The sequence below is a fragment of the Megalopta genalis genome, chromosome 2 (assembly GCF_051020955.1).
Source record: "Megalopta genalis isolate 19385.01 chromosome 2, iyMegGena1_principal, whole genome shotgun sequence".
Taxonomy (NCBI): Eukaryota; Metazoa; Arthropoda; class Insecta; order Hymenoptera; family Halictidae; genus Megalopta; species Megalopta genalis.
The window spans coordinates 4,753,709-4,767,496 of record NC_135014.1 but is presented as its reverse complement, the minus strand read 5'-3'; the positions used below and the strand labels follow the sequence as shown (position 1 = coordinate 4,767,496).

Genomic DNA, 13,788 nt, shown 5'->3' with positions numbered 1-13,788 from the left:
TGTAGTTTAAGAGAAATACAATTGTTCAAGAGGTGAACTCCTAGCATTGTCCAAGTAGATTAGGCAATCATGTAAGCTCTATTAAATTTCTATGTTTCAGTTAATCGAAGTTTTAAAAACTTTGTTGAATAACTTTACTAATTATTATTTTATTGAGAAATCACTGTTCAGTTAAAGAAAATAATTAATATTTTCTTCAATCATATTTTAAAGTTTTTTTGAAAAATATTTGGATCCCAAAGATTTGTCTAAACTTTATTTTATGATTGACACAATATATAAGTATACAAACTGCATATCTGTATATTATCGTTGTATTATAATATGCAGACATACGAATAGTATACTCGTAATGTATCTACACTGTTTAGTATTTACATTGTATAATCATGTTTGATTAAATGTTGAATCAAACTACGAATTTAATATTCAAATTTAACTATTAAAAAATTTCACATGCGCAGGAAGTGCTTCTCTAAAAAAACATAAATTATTCGATTGGTAATCCTATAATTAAAAATAATAAACATGCTGGATGATGATTGCATTCAACGTGGATTATTTAAGTAATTTATTTCCTCAATAAACTACAGTAAAAATTACCGATCAATGGAAAATTGCTTTAAAAAAATCATTTCGTTTAACGTGATTACCAATCGTAAATCAGAAACCTTTGTTATTATTCTATCCGGTTATCCCATCTTACTTCCTTTTTACATGCATTCGTGAATTGTTTAGGACTTTGTGAATCGTTTGTCGTTGCTAAATCTGGACACAACTTATCCACTGTAGGCGGGCTTACTTTTAGTTCACCGTGTTGTCCTTCGTATTTCTGCGCCGCTTGAGCTTGAAAATCTTGTATACAATTCATTATTTCTGCGTCATGTTCAACAGTAGGAGGAGTGGTCGGTTTCACGGCATAATCTTTCGCTTTCTCTGCATCGTGTATCTTTTTAGCTTTGATCATTATGTCTTCATCAAGTAAATTTTGTTTAGCGAAATAGTCACGGATATTATCCCGTACTACACGCGAGAACTTTTCGGGATTCGTCTCCATGTAACGGTACACAAAAAGATCGGCTCCCACAATGATAAAGTAATGATTGAAAATGTTGATTTGTGCGCCGATGTAGAAGTCTTGAGGAGTATAATATTCCGGATTGTCTCTTCCAGTGTTTGGCTTCGGGACCAGTGTCGCTTTTAAGAAGCAACCTTCTCGACGACCAGAGTTACGTTTTGCGAGTTCTTGCACCACTATCGTGCCATCGCTTAAATTGTACTGCAAGATGAAATCACGATCCCTGTCTTCAGGATGCACCATATCCATTTGCATGGAGTAACGCAGCTTTTTCGGGAAATTGATCAACTGACGGACAACATCCTTTCTCGGCGGTTTAGACGTGAAGGAGAAACAGCCGGTGTAAGTATCCTCGGGTGTACCGAATATTATGTGCGGTGGTGGTACATAGTCTACTGTCGGCTTCGGCTCCTCTTCCGGAAGTGGAATTCTTTCCGGTTGAGTTATTCCCAACATGCCGTGGAAATATTTCCGTGTAAACGAGTCACAGTCGTGCAAAAGAAACCGGCGACTGAATATGAACATCGTTCCGCCTATCTGTAACACAAAAACAATACCAATCGTCTATCTTTGTAATACGTTTTCATACACAGGGTATATGCTTTAAGATTTAACCACCATCTTTCTGATTACCTTGACTTTTTAAACAACACCCTAGATTTTGAATTTCATACAATTGTAGCGGATGTTTATACTATATCACTTTTGAATGATCTTATGTATTTAAAGAATGGTGGTTTATGTAGGCTTGGCAAGGAAGTCATTTCGGTTTTGAAACAACGTTCTATGTATGACAACCAAAAATACTTTCTTGCCAATCCAATAGGAAGAACATACCCCCTGTACAAAGATCCTTCCTTCTTTTTCATTCCTCAGAAAGACTTACGATGAAATCTTTTGGTGTATAATATTCAACAATTTCTGAATCGCCGTATTCTAGATATATGGCTGGATAAGATGATGGTAAATTTTTCCAGTCTTTCGGTACTTTCATTCTCTTTAGTAGCGTGGCTACTGGATCCTTTCCGCAGTTTGGTTTTTGAACTTCTATTACAGATATTGTGTCGTCTGTTAAGAAATACATTATTCGATATACATCTTCGTTCCACGTGGCTGTGAAACACAAAACCATCTTATCATATTCTAGAAATCGTCGTCTAGAATCATCTGGGATTTGTGTGACACACGCGGATGTCCTCTGCTTGGACGCACGGTACGATGTGTAAGGATCTACAGGAGGTTCCTCTTTGTTTCCGACATCTATCCCTTGACTATTTAAAAACTCTCTGGTAAATAGGTCGCAATCGACAATATGATAAATTACGCCATAAATACCTACAATTAACAACATATACTAGCTTGAATATTATGGATCGTAGCTATAACAAAACATGCAACCAGATGAATATTTTTACAATTTTATGCACACAAATACGAACGATTTTTTCATAGATACGTACATACGTCAATCCCAACATTGAAATCCTTCCAATGTAGTATATCACCTTCTTTGTTTTTCTCAATCTTTCCACGCTTAACAAGTTTTCCTTGCTGAAATCCTGCGTTAATAACTGGAGGCTCCATGACACTTATCGAGTTGTCGTCCAAAAAATATAGGATGTTCACATGACGTATGCGATAATGTTCATCAGGAGAATTGAACACTCCTTGACGAAAAAACGCTTTGAAACAAAGGCATTTTTGCGCGAACAATGCATAATGCGGAATAACTTGACGATACGCGTATCCTTTTACACGGCCATATGTTAACGATGGATCATATCTAGTTTTGAGTATTAACACACTTTGTATTAATATCGTTAACATAAGTAACTTTGTATGAGATATAAATCGAATAAACACTGCATCGAGTTTTAGAATCACAATCAAATTGACATGATTGACTTTATATTGTTTATTACTTACTGTACTAGAGGTGTATCTTTATAATATGCAGTTGATGCAGCATCTATTGGTCTTTCTCCAATACCAACTTTACTATCACGCACTACACGATAACCATTCAAAAAATTTAAATTCTGCAGTAATCTATAATCAATAATCTTAAAAGAAAAATTATTTCAGTTGCAATTGTTAAGATATATTATTATGATGTACTCCAATCTGACTTACACTTGGATTTTGAAATGTATAGCCTGGTATATTTGGTAAGTTCTCCATATTAAATTATTAAAGTATTGCACAAATTATTCTTTTATACTAGACATCTTTTTAGTCAAAGATGTCAAAGAAAGACTCTGTTTAAACCTGTTGCTATAACAACACTATTATGTACAATGTATTGATGTAACACTAATTTCTTAGTATCTATTGCTTCTGACTGAAAATTATAAAATAATTAAGAATTCACAGTGGTTGTATCATTCTCAGGTGAAAGATAACTAGTTCAAGTAGTTATTTGATCATTTATTTCTGCATAAATTATTGACAACAGTAGCATTGGATGGTTTTCACTAAAATTTGTTAGTTGCCTCGATTATGAAGTCACATACTAATTATTTCTTTGAAAATAGCCATACACCCTGCGGATAAGCAGCCGGCTATTGGCACGGTGATCAACCATGCAAATGCAATATTACGAAATAATTTCCATGACACGCCCTCACCGCCACGCGATGCCCATCCCACACAGACAACTGATCCCACTTTGCAATGTGTTGTTGACACAGGTAAACCAGCCTTACTTGCCAACAAAACTGTCACTGCTGCTCCTACCTGCGATCACAATATTAGATTGGAAAATCAACATTCAAATATGTAAGAGTTAGATTTTATATTTATAAAATATTCATACCTCTATAGTAAATCCAGTTGTTGGTGTAATGCGTGCTAAATCTTGACCTAATGTTTGTATAACTCTGCGTCCCCACATCCAAAGACCAGTTGATATCCCTAGACCACCATAAAGTAATATAAGTAATGGAGTTTCTGCTTCTTGTCTAGCCGATCCCTCTGCATATACAGCCCAAAGTGCAATAAGTGGCCCAATTGCATTGCTGACATCATTACCACCATGTGCAAAACTACCAAATGCAGCAGTCAGTACTTGCAGAAAAGCAAATAATTTAGATATTTCGGGTGGTTCTTCATTTTTCCTTTCAGCTTCAGCTTTAGCACCCTCAGTATCTGATCCTGATGCCATTAACAAAGGACTTGCACTACTGTTACCGCGTAATTTTGGTGCTGCTTCTTTGGCATTACCATTGCTACTACTACTACTACTACTTTGTGGGGCTTCTGATATAACAGATAATGCTGTAATTTCTTTTTTATCACAGGTACCAAACTTTGTTGTGGTATTTTCGTTGCTATTTAGTGAAAGTAATATTCTCTTCTTTTGCCATGGTACGACAAATAAATAAACAATAGCAGCCGAAATTGAACCGAAACATACCGCGGCTATTAAACTACCCCACCATGGCAATTTATCGAGCATTAAAACTGAAAACGGAGATCGAACATATTATTCAATTAGGTTGAATATATAAAAGTATTTTAAAATATAAATATAAATATTTACGTTTAGGTCCATCGTGTATAACCGACATAACGTTAATAGCAACAGTGAGACCATATGCTAATGGGAGAACATGGAGACCTTGTTCCAGGGGCTTATTCGCTTGGAGTACTGATTTTCTTAGAAGCCAAAATATAGCACCTGATACAATTCCACTAAGTACAGGACTAGCAAACCAAGATGCAGCTATATTTGCAAGGGCTATCCACTTCACCTACAATAATGAAATATTTATTATATTGCTTGTAATGAGTATTTCATATTAGACAAATTATGACTACTAACCCCTGCAGTACCTCTACACACAAGTGAAAATCCAACTGTAGCACCAACAATGGAATGTGTTCCAGAAATAGGTAATCGTAATGCAGTTGCTAGCATAAGCCAGATACCAGATCCAGCTAAGCTAGATAATGCTCCTATCATTAATTCTTTTTCATGGCCTTCGTACAACGTAACATCTAATATCCCCTTTCTCATCGTATCAGAAACCTAAAAGAAATATTAATTAATACTTTTGTTGATGATCATATTTAATATATGTTTCATAAAGCGATAATGTATTTAAAATACCTTATAGCCAATGAGTACAGCTCCAGCAATTTCGAATATAGTTGCTAAAATACAAGCTTGGAATATTGTAAGTACTCCAGCACCAACACTTGTCCCAAAACTGTTGGCAACATCATTAGCTCCAATTCCAAATGCCAAAACAAAGGCCACTAAAAATCCAATCACCACTATCCATACCAAGTTTTCATCATATGGTACGCTCATTTTTATTTAATTAATAGTTGATTCCTTTGAACTATCTGTATATCTTTTGTTTCTATACATTTGTCAAATAACTATTGATATTGAATGTCCTCTTTCCATATTGTTCGAAAGTAATACATCGTCGAATAGAAGGACACACATCGAGGAAGAAGTACTAGTTTACTCTGCTATATCATTCACGTGTGAATACTTTTACATCAGAATATATATTTCTTTTTTTATATTTGTATCCATATATGTATACAAGTACATATATATATATATATATATATGAGTGTGTACGTGTGTGTTCGTTTGTGTATGTATGTCTCTTTACATATATAATTTTATTCTTTTTTATTTTACTTCTAACACAATCAATTTTGTAACTTTGTACATATAACAGAGGTAGTATTTTGGCGCAGCACCTATTTGATAATTGAACATTATGTTTTCCTTGGACACAATTGTACAGCTGCCAAGTGCTTTCTCAGCATTAGAACGATTACTGTGTATACGCCTCTCTAATCATTTGAGTTTTTCTTAAATATAAAATATGATGTTCGATTTGATAATTATTCATTATCAGCGTTTTCCATACGCGGAAACACGCTGACCGCTGGTTTTCCGGCATCTGCAATTAACCAAAATGCGTATATTTTACGCATCACGCACATGGTCTTCGTACAGATTCGTGTATTAGAACATGAAGATTCTTGAAAGCAATGCAACTATTTTAACAATTACCTTCGCACGCACATGATAATCGTCTCAAAATTGATTTCAAAGAACAAGTAGTTTCGACATCCACGAAAGAAATTCAATTATTAGACCGAGAAACGGTTTGCCAATTCTGTTAACGTTCGATTCTGAAGGGGTGGTGTTACCCCGCTCACTTTTCACGTGGTGATAGTTCGTATCTTGATTAAACCTCATATCACTGATAAAGTTTATCCATAAGAAGTTGTTTTTTTCCTTTCCCTTTCAGTTTTTTTCGTGTATACAATTTAAAAATGAAAGTTAAAGTCGTTACGAAGGAGTACTTGTACGAAAGTGGCCGACGTTTTGTAGACTACGAAGTATTATTGTAAACTACAAAAAAGCAACAAAATGGGTGGCCAGTATAGGCAAAGCTTTCAAGCATATTGCATAGAATTTTGTACAAAAGAAATTGTAAAAGATCCGCTCTACCATTACCACTTTTTGCATCATTCTTTGCACGATCTTCCGCGTAGTTCACACTTCGAGATCCATTTTTCAAAAATTATATGGAAATTATACGTTGAATATTCTAACGATATGAAAAACTAATCAAACTGTTCACTAAAACGATAAAATCAAGTAAATAGAAGTACATCAAGTTTGTTAGTCACTTACAAAACCGAAAATTGGTTTGCGAAAATCTTTAGCAACTGGGGATAGCACTCAGATTCGCGTGGGGGTGAGATATTGATCCGCCATTTTCCCGCGAAACAATCTTATACGTATACATACAAAGTGGTTTACTGCCGCATAAATCTGACGTGTAGTATGTACCTGTGAATCGATAGACAATCGATTGGCCACCTTTACAATCAATCCACGTTGATTTCTCTTTAAATGTCATCGCGTTTATTCACAAAGTGTTACGCATTAACCGTGCGCCGGATCTTTGTGGGGGAATGATGAATAAGTCGTTGCATAAAGGGTGTTAAATGAGCTAGGAATTGATGCGAACATAATTACGAATAATCGCCTGTCTGCTCATTCATATATAGTTAAACAAAAAGGTCATCCATAGACAAATTTTCATCAGTAGACGAGCTATTAATACGTGAGCTAATACGAGCTCACAGTTTTTGTAAATTAATATATAACAAGAAATCAAGAATTAATTAATAACAGTATTTACTACAAATTTACAATGTGTACTTTACAAACTGTATTTAATTAACAATATAAGTATTTATTGTTTTTTCTGTTATTAATATTCAGCTTTTATAGTAAATGTGTATGTATAGCCTGTGAATTTAAATTCCTTTCTCAATAATAACTGGTTTAATACAATTTAAATAAAATTTTTTGAAATTAATTTCCATGTAAATTTATACGCTTAGAAGCATAAACAGAATACTGATTTAATAGTAGTATGTTTTATTTCATTAAACTAAAAATGGTTAAATTTAAGGAATTATATTTATCTTAAACCCACATAGATTGAACGAACGATAATTATGTTTTACTTAATATTTTACACATTGTACATACATAGCAACATTATTTATAATGTTTACTTTGTATAAAATAAATTCACTAGTAAGATGGTAGTGTCTTTCATTGAGCTTCGTATCTTTCCCTTTCTTCCTTCTCCCTTTTCACTTCTTCTATCAATGGGGTGAGGTATAATACATCCTGTTCAATAACATATCACATATATGAGATAGTTCCAATATTTGTATTACATGGAACAACTTATATTAAACGTGCATGTTGATTTACCTCTTCGTATTTAGTCCATTCTTCTTTTGGTAAAACTCTTTGTTGAAGATTTAGTTGTGCAGCTCTTATTAAGCGGAAAGTACGTTCTTCTACTAAACGTTTTGGTAGTCGTCTTAATGCTTCTTCGACATCAGCATCTTCATGTAGGCAATCGTCTCTCATTAAACCTAATATACATTAAAAACATGTTACAGAGATTTTATTAACAAAGATTTTGAACATTAAATCATATTTTTTAAGTTATAGAATACAAATTAATTGTATGAATTATTGAGTTATTTATATTTAACAACTAACTTCTATGAGTTAACATTTCATTCTTGTTACGGTGTATATGTCTCCTTACCATACTGATTAAATCCAGAAGCATTATATGCAAATTTCCGAAGACTCTCATTAGCTGTAAAGTAGTCAAACAAAATTACGTAAGATTACATTTAACATATTAGTTCAATATCAAATTTTAGCACGTGAAGTTTACTTACCAAAAATACGTTTGATTAGTGACATTTTATGCCGTGCCTCTTATGTACTGAAAGTTAATTTTTCAAAATCTATTCTTAAGAGCTACTACTCGTTAGAATAGCAATAATGAACCTTGTGTTAACGAAGGACCACTGTTGAAATCAATAGAAAAACTTTACAAATCCCTAGGCTTAAATTGCATAACGCTCTTTACCGTCTCATCGCGCAAAATACACTTTAGGATATGAGCAGGTACTTCGTCTCTATTCTCATTGGCTAGTGATTTGTTATTGAAAACTGAGAAGAGAAAGAAGTGCAAAGCTAGTGAGAGGGGACGCAACATGAACGCAAACGTTTATGCGAATGATCATAAAAGCAGGCTCGCTTTCATTCTATCTCCTTTACTCGTTACTTCTCTTCCCTTTTTAAAAGTCTGCAGATAAACTGCTAGATGTTCAATTTTATGGTAGGGATAGTTATGCGTGGTTATGGAGCCCATTTTCGTTTGACTAAATAATACGACTAGACGCCTAGACGGTGAGAAGCGTAAAATGTTATATACATATATATGGATTTGGATAGAGTTAACTGACCCTTCGATATAGTAAGAAACATTACTGGTACAATTATTTAATTGTAATGTATAATTTGATTATCGATATTACGCAATTTAAAATTTATAATGTAATAATGGATTTTGAATTTATGACGCAAAAGGTAAAACACACGTTATAATGTTAGAAAATGTTCCTATAAACTTAATGCGAAGTTGTTGCCAAGACGTATAATTTCTTCATGAATCTTATTGAGAATCTATTACGTTAACTTCTTAGGTATAATTCTTCAAATAAGAACAGTTTAATTCTATTCTAAACGTATAATAACCGTATTTTGTCATAGAACTATTTCGAAAATACCCTAGATTGTCTTACAGGTGGCATAACACACCGAAGAGGAACTATTTTTTCGACGCGTAGGTGTTCGGTGGTTAGTATATAAGCGCAGAGGGAACTACTTTCAATGCCTCTTCCTCAATAAGAGTAGAGTTGTGTTCACGTGTGGTTGTGTCTCCTTTTTCCACAAAATAGGTCACACAACCCACCTCCATTCGTGAAATAACTCTTCTATAAAAAAAAACCAAAAAAAATATAAAAATTCCAAAAAATACAAACAAAAAAATCGAAAAACCGTAGCTGAAAACCGTGAAACATAAGTAAAGTGTGGAAAAAAATAGTAATCATCGCGTTACGAAGAGCAACGTGGTCGGAAGAGCGCAAGCCATATTGAAGGAACAGGAGAAACCAAAAACCAGAGTATTTTGAACGTAAGCAGCCTGCACGACGTAGAAATACTACAAAAATGAATCCGGGAGCTCCGAATTATCCGATGGCCTCACTTTACGTGGGAGACCTGCATGGGGATATCACCGAGGCGATGCTTTTCGAGAAGTTTTCATCGGCTGGGCCTGTACTCTCGATACGCGTTTGTCGTGATATGATCACGAGACGTTCCCTCGGTTATGCTTATGTCAACTTTCAGCAACCGGCTGATGGTGAGTATATTACTGATTTATTTCGATATTTCTATGACCTACATTCGAAAAACTCTTCGTAAATCTTGTCCTTTAGCTATATCATTTGTCTGCGCGTGACACGTGTTTCACATCGTACGATGCCACCATATTGAAATTTACATGGAACAAAGTAGAATATGTGTAGTAGTGACGGTTGGTTGAGTCATACCTTTTATTTTTCCGTCATTTCCTTTTACGTTTCATAGATGATAAGCAGCTGTCGTGTATAATGGCGTTGTTAATGATAAATTATATCGTATCATTTTTTAGTATCTATAAATTGTATCTAAACAATATTATTGAATATTTCACATATTACCATTATAAAACGTAATTAATATGCATTACGCCTGATTTAAATATACTACAGTTAGGAAAAAGATGTTTCTTAATTTTAATAAATAATTAATATTTATAACAACACTAAAAATTTAAAATTATTGATTCTAACGGATAGTCTTAAATTAACAGCTGTTATAAAAATAGTCTATTATAATTGTAATTTATTTCATGTTAAACAAAAAAGTTTTTGAAGGAGGTAAATGAAATTTTACCTGTTATACGATAGATTTAATATTGTGTAATTGTAATAATTTATTTTAATAGCACATAATCAAGTCAAATTGAAATTTTTTATTAATTTCAGCCGAACGAGCATTGGACACAATGAATTTTGATATGATAAAGGGACGGCCTATACGTATTATGTGGTCTCAACGTGATCCTTCCCTTCGAAAATCTGGCGTTGGAAATGTATTCATCAAAAATTTAGATAAAAACATAGACAATAAAGCAATGTACGACACGTTCTCTGCTTTTGGTAACATTCTCAGTTGTAAAGTGGCTCAAGATGAATCAGGTGTTTCTAAAGGTTATGGTTTTGTTCATTTTGAAACTGAAGAGGCAGCAAATAAATCAATCGATAAAGTCAACGGCATGTTGTTAAATGGGAAAAAGGTATTTTCTTTTTGTTACGTTTCCTGATATTACTATGAGCAAGGAATTGAAATTGTTATTATTTAGTTTTTTATTATTTTTATTTATTATCTAAATTGTTTATTTAATTTTTATTATTAATATCTTTAATATTTATTAATTTAGTTATTATAATTGTTATTATAAAATGATAATTCTAATTGTTACAGGTGTACGTTGGTAAATTCATACCTCGCAAGGAACGCGAGAAGGAGCTGGGAGAAAAAGCCAAACTTTTCACCAACGTTTATGTAAAAAACTTCGGGGAAGACATGACCGATGATAAACTTAAAGAAATGTTTGAAAAATATGGGACCATCACCAGTCATAAAGTAATGATTAAAGATGATGGAAAATCACGAGGTTTCGGTTTTGTAGCTTTCGAAGATCCGGACGCTGCTGAACGAGCAGTACATGAATTAAACGGAAAAGAGGTTGCTGAAGGAAAGTGTATGTATGTTGGACGGGCGCAGAAGAAAGCGGAACGACAGCAAGAATTGAAACGGAAGTTTGAACAATTAAAAATAGAACGTTTGACACGTTATCAGGGTGTAAATCTTTACGTGAAGAACTTGGACGATAGCATAGACGATGAACGATTGCGCAAAGAATTTGCACCGTTTGGAACAATCACATCCGCTAAAGTGATGTCTGAGGAAGGACGTAGCAAGGGTTTTGGATTCGTCTGTTTTTCAGCTCCAGAAGAAGCTACCAAAGCTGTAACTGAAATGAATGGGCGCATAATAGTTACTAAACCATTGTATGTTGCTCTGGCGCAACGTAAAGAAGATCGTAAAGCGCATCTCGCTTCACAATACATGCAACGCTTGGCGAGCATGCGTATGCAACAAATGGGTCAAATGGGACAAATGTTTCAACCGGGCGGTGCTGGAAATTACTTTGTTCCCACTATTCCACAGCCCCAAAGATTCTACGGACCACAAATGGCACAAATACGTGCAACACCACGTTGGTCCGCGCAACCGAATCCAGTACGACCCAATGCACAAACTGGTAGTCCCGGTTTTGCTACGATGCAAGGTTCGTTTAGAGCTGCACCACGTGCTCCTGCTGCTCAAGCTAGTACTATGCGTAACACCTTGTCTGCTAGACCTATTACAGGTAATAAAGTTTTAATGAACATAATTTTGCTATTTGTAAGTGTTATAGTCAGGAATATTTGCTAATTATTTTTCGTTGCAGGTCAACAAACGGTGGTCGGTGCAAACATGCAAAGTCGTTCCATGACCGGTCCAGCAGCAGTGGGAGTTTCAGCTCCTAACCGTCCGTCAAATTACAAATACACTTCGAACATGCGTAATCCACCTCAAACAATGGCAATACCTGCTCCTACCCCTGTTCAGCAAGCTGTTCACATTCAAGGTCAAGAACCTTTGACTGCCTCGATGTTGGCAGCTGCTCCACCACAAGAGCAGAAACAAATGTTAGGAGAGCGTCTTTTCCCATTGATTCAATGTATGTATCCGAATCTTACTGGAAAGATCACTGGAATGTTGTTGGAGATTGATAACTCAGAGCTCCTGCACATGTTGGAGCATAACGAGTCGCTAAAAGCCAAGGTTGAGGAGGCCGTAGCTGTACTGCAGGCTCATCAAGCCAAACAGGCTGTGGCCCCTAAAAAAGAGTAAACATCTTAAAATAATAGCCTAATATAAGATTTTACTCTTTTTTTTTAGGAGCCACAGCTCCTTCTTTAATTATTCGTATCAATGTTAATTTTTTTCTTCCTCATTCTGCAATTATTCTTAGTTTAAAAAGAGATTACTTCTAAAGAGCTTTATGATGGCTTCAACGATTAGTACAAGCAAGAATGACAGAAAAAATTGTTATTCAGAATTAATAACTGATCGTGAAAGGGTTTTTCATCAAGTTTTATGATAATAAATTTTCCTTTAAAACTATCAAATGAGTTTATTCTTATCCTCGTCTCCTAAATCATAATCATACTCTTTATTTTCTAAGATTTGTGTTTGGTGTTACAGTTTTATTATCATTGGTACATATATATATATATAAATGTAAAGACATTTGAAATAAATTATTTAAACTATTTAGACTACAATATCACGTTATTTATAGAAGTAAATCCACAATTTTTCATTCCTTCCGTAATAAGTACAATATTTTTATAAGGAATCTGTATAAGGATGTACTATTTTACCGACGGTTAATAATTATAAGGATAAATGCAATTTTTACATAATTTAGGATTTTTTAAGTTCAATTCTCTAAACTACTGTCAGCATACTGTTGCAGTCGGACCTTTTTCGGAATTAATGAAACTTCGATATAAAAAAATTTGCCCAAAAACTTTCAGTCATTGCGCAGTTTTTGAGGTCATTACAGGAAAACTATTAGCATTACAAATCCGATGGTCCGTTCTGTATGTATAGTAAGTGGAAAGCAAAACTGAGTCAACACTTTTAAAACGATATAACTTTTTTAAATCTGATTTAAATGACTTGAATTTCTCGGTAAATGTTAGAGGAACTAGTTCAATAAATAATGAATAAGATACTTTTTCTTAAATTTCGCTATATTACTTAGGATAAAAAGAATATAAAAAGACTCATTTTTCACTTTCTTATCTGAGTCTGTAATACAAATTTTAAAAATACATTTGGTTAACTCAGCATGCATATAGTTAACTCCATAACTTACATGCATGCTGAAAATTTCATCAAAATCCGTTTATCTTGACACGAGCTGTAAACAATTAAAGATAGCGAAAATCACAGTTTCTTCACGAATTTTAACGAAAAATAGGTCATTTCTACGTGTTTCAGAGACTGAATATGCGTCAACCGACTTCGATGTTTTCAACATGCGTGTAAGTTACCGAGAAAATACCAAATGCATTATTTAAATTTTCATTGTAGGTTTAGATAAAAAAGTGACAAAACA

General features: G+C 34.1%; 4 protein-coding genes across 7 annotated transcripts; 1 reads left to right on the top strand and 3 right to left on the bottom strand.

Moving 5' to 3' along the window:
• Positions 1–554: 554 nt before the first annotated feature.
• Positions 555–3,355, bottom strand: LOC117228037 (EF-hand domain-containing protein 1). The gene is made up of 3 exons (XM_076528748.1): positions 2,539–3,355; positions 1,965–2,413; positions 555–1,615 (listed from the first exon to the last, which is right to left on the bottom strand). Exons 1-3 carry the CDS (start codon positions 2,903–2,905, stop codon positions 680–682), a joined length of 1,752 nt encoding a protein of 583 aa, XP_076384863.1. The 5' UTR covers positions 2,906–3,355; the 3' UTR covers positions 555–679.
• Positions 3,356–3,490: 135 nt separating this feature from the next.
• Positions 3,491–7,416, bottom strand: NaPi-III (Na[+]-dependent inorganic phosphate cotransporter type III). 4 transcript variants are annotated; one of them, XM_076528749.1, is made up of 7 exons: positions 6,570–6,842; positions 6,120–6,464; positions 5,190–6,006; positions 4,902–5,108; positions 4,620–4,830; positions 3,894–4,540; positions 3,491–3,814 (listed from the first exon to the last, which is right to left on the bottom strand). In XM_076528749.1, exons 3-7 carry the CDS (start codon positions 5,391–5,393, stop codon positions 3,584–3,586), a joined length of 1,500 nt encoding a protein of 499 aa, XP_076384864.1. In that variant the 5' UTR covers positions 5,394–6,006; positions 6,120–6,464; positions 6,570–6,842; the 3' UTR covers positions 3,491–3,583. The 4 variants fall into 4 exon arrangements, with proteins under 4 accessions (XP_076384864.1, XP_076384866.1, XP_076384865.1 ...); XM_076528751.1 differs by lacking the exons at positions 6,120–6,464; positions 6,570–6,842 and adding an exon at positions 6,909–7,416; XM_076528750.1 differs by lacking the exon at positions 6,120–6,464 and having other exon boundaries at positions 6,564–6,842.
• A 148-nt stretch (positions 7,417–7,564) lies between these two features.
• LOC117228040 (cytochrome b-c1 complex subunit 7) lies at positions 7,565–8,495 on the bottom strand. Its single transcript, XM_033483690.2, has 4 exons — positions 8,336–8,495; positions 8,197–8,250; positions 7,851–8,017; positions 7,565–7,763 (listed from the first exon to the last, which is right to left on the bottom strand). The coding sequence occupies exons 1-4, from the start codon at positions 8,358–8,360 to the stop codon at positions 7,686–7,688; spliced, it is 324 nt and encodes a 107-aa protein (XP_033339581.2). The 5' UTR covers positions 8,361–8,495; the 3' UTR covers positions 7,565–7,685.
• An 835-nt stretch (positions 8,496–9,330) lies between these two features.
• On the top strand, positions 9,331–12,790 carry pAbp (poly(A) binding protein). Its single transcript, XM_076528746.1, has 4 exons — positions 9,331–9,867; positions 10,535–10,845; positions 11,034–11,985; positions 12,067–12,790. The coding sequence occupies exons 1-4, from the start codon at positions 9,675–9,677 to the stop codon at positions 12,510–12,512; spliced, it is 1,902 nt and encodes a 633-aa protein (XP_076384861.1). The 5' UTR covers positions 9,331–9,674; the 3' UTR covers positions 12,513–12,790.
• Positions 12,791–13,788: the final 998 nt, after the last annotated feature.

Excerpts from the sequence above, each read along its gene's own strand:
- LOC117228037 (XM_076528748.1), bottom strand. The coding sequence starts at position 2,905 with ATGTTAACGATATTAATACAAAGTGTGTTAATACTCAAAACTAGATAT. Across the intron at positions 2,414-2,538 it reads CAATGTTGGGATTGACGTAT|GTATTTATGGCGTAATTTAT; the intron begins GTACGTATCTAT and ends TGTTAATTGTAG. Across the intron at positions 1,616-1,964 it reads ATACACCAAAAGATTTCATC|ATAGGCGGAACGATGTTCAT; the intron begins GTAAGTCTTTCT and ends TTTGTGTTACAG.
- NaPi-III (XM_076528751.1), bottom strand. The coding sequence starts at position 5,393 with ATGAGCGTACCATATGATGAAAACTTGGTATGGATAGTGGTGATTGGA. Across the intron at positions 4,831-4,901 it reads TGTGTAGAGGTACTGCAGGG|GTGAAGTGGATAGCCCTTGC; the intron begins GTTAGTAGTCAT and ends TCATTATTGTAG. Across the intron at positions 4,541-4,619 it reads TATACACGATGGACCTAAAC|TTTTAATGCTCGATAAATTG; the intron begins GTAAATATTTAT and ends CTCCGTTTTCAG.
- LOC117228040 (XM_033483690.2), bottom strand. The coding sequence starts at position 8,360 with ATGTCACTAATCAAACGTATTTTTG. Across the intron at positions 8,251-8,335 it reads ACTAATCAAACGTATTTTTG|CTAATGAGAGTCTTCGGAAA; the intron begins GTAAGTAAACTT and ends ACTACTTTACAG. Across the intron at positions 7,764-7,850 it reads AATGGACTAAATACGAAGAG|GATGTATTATACCTCACCCC; the intron begins GTAAATCAACAT and ends GTTATTGAACAG.
- pAbp (XM_076528746.1), top strand. The coding sequence starts at position 9,675 with ATGAATCCGGGAGCTCCGAATTATCCGATGGCCTCACTTTACGTGGGA. Across the intron at positions 9,868-10,534 it reads CTTTCAGCAACCGGCTGATG|CCGAACGAGCATTGGACACA; the intron begins GTGAGTATATTA and ends TATTAATTTCAG. Across the intron at positions 10,846-11,033 it reads TGTTGTTAAATGGGAAAAAG|GTGTACGTTGGTAAATTCAT; the intron begins GTATTTTCTTTT and ends TAATTGTTACAG.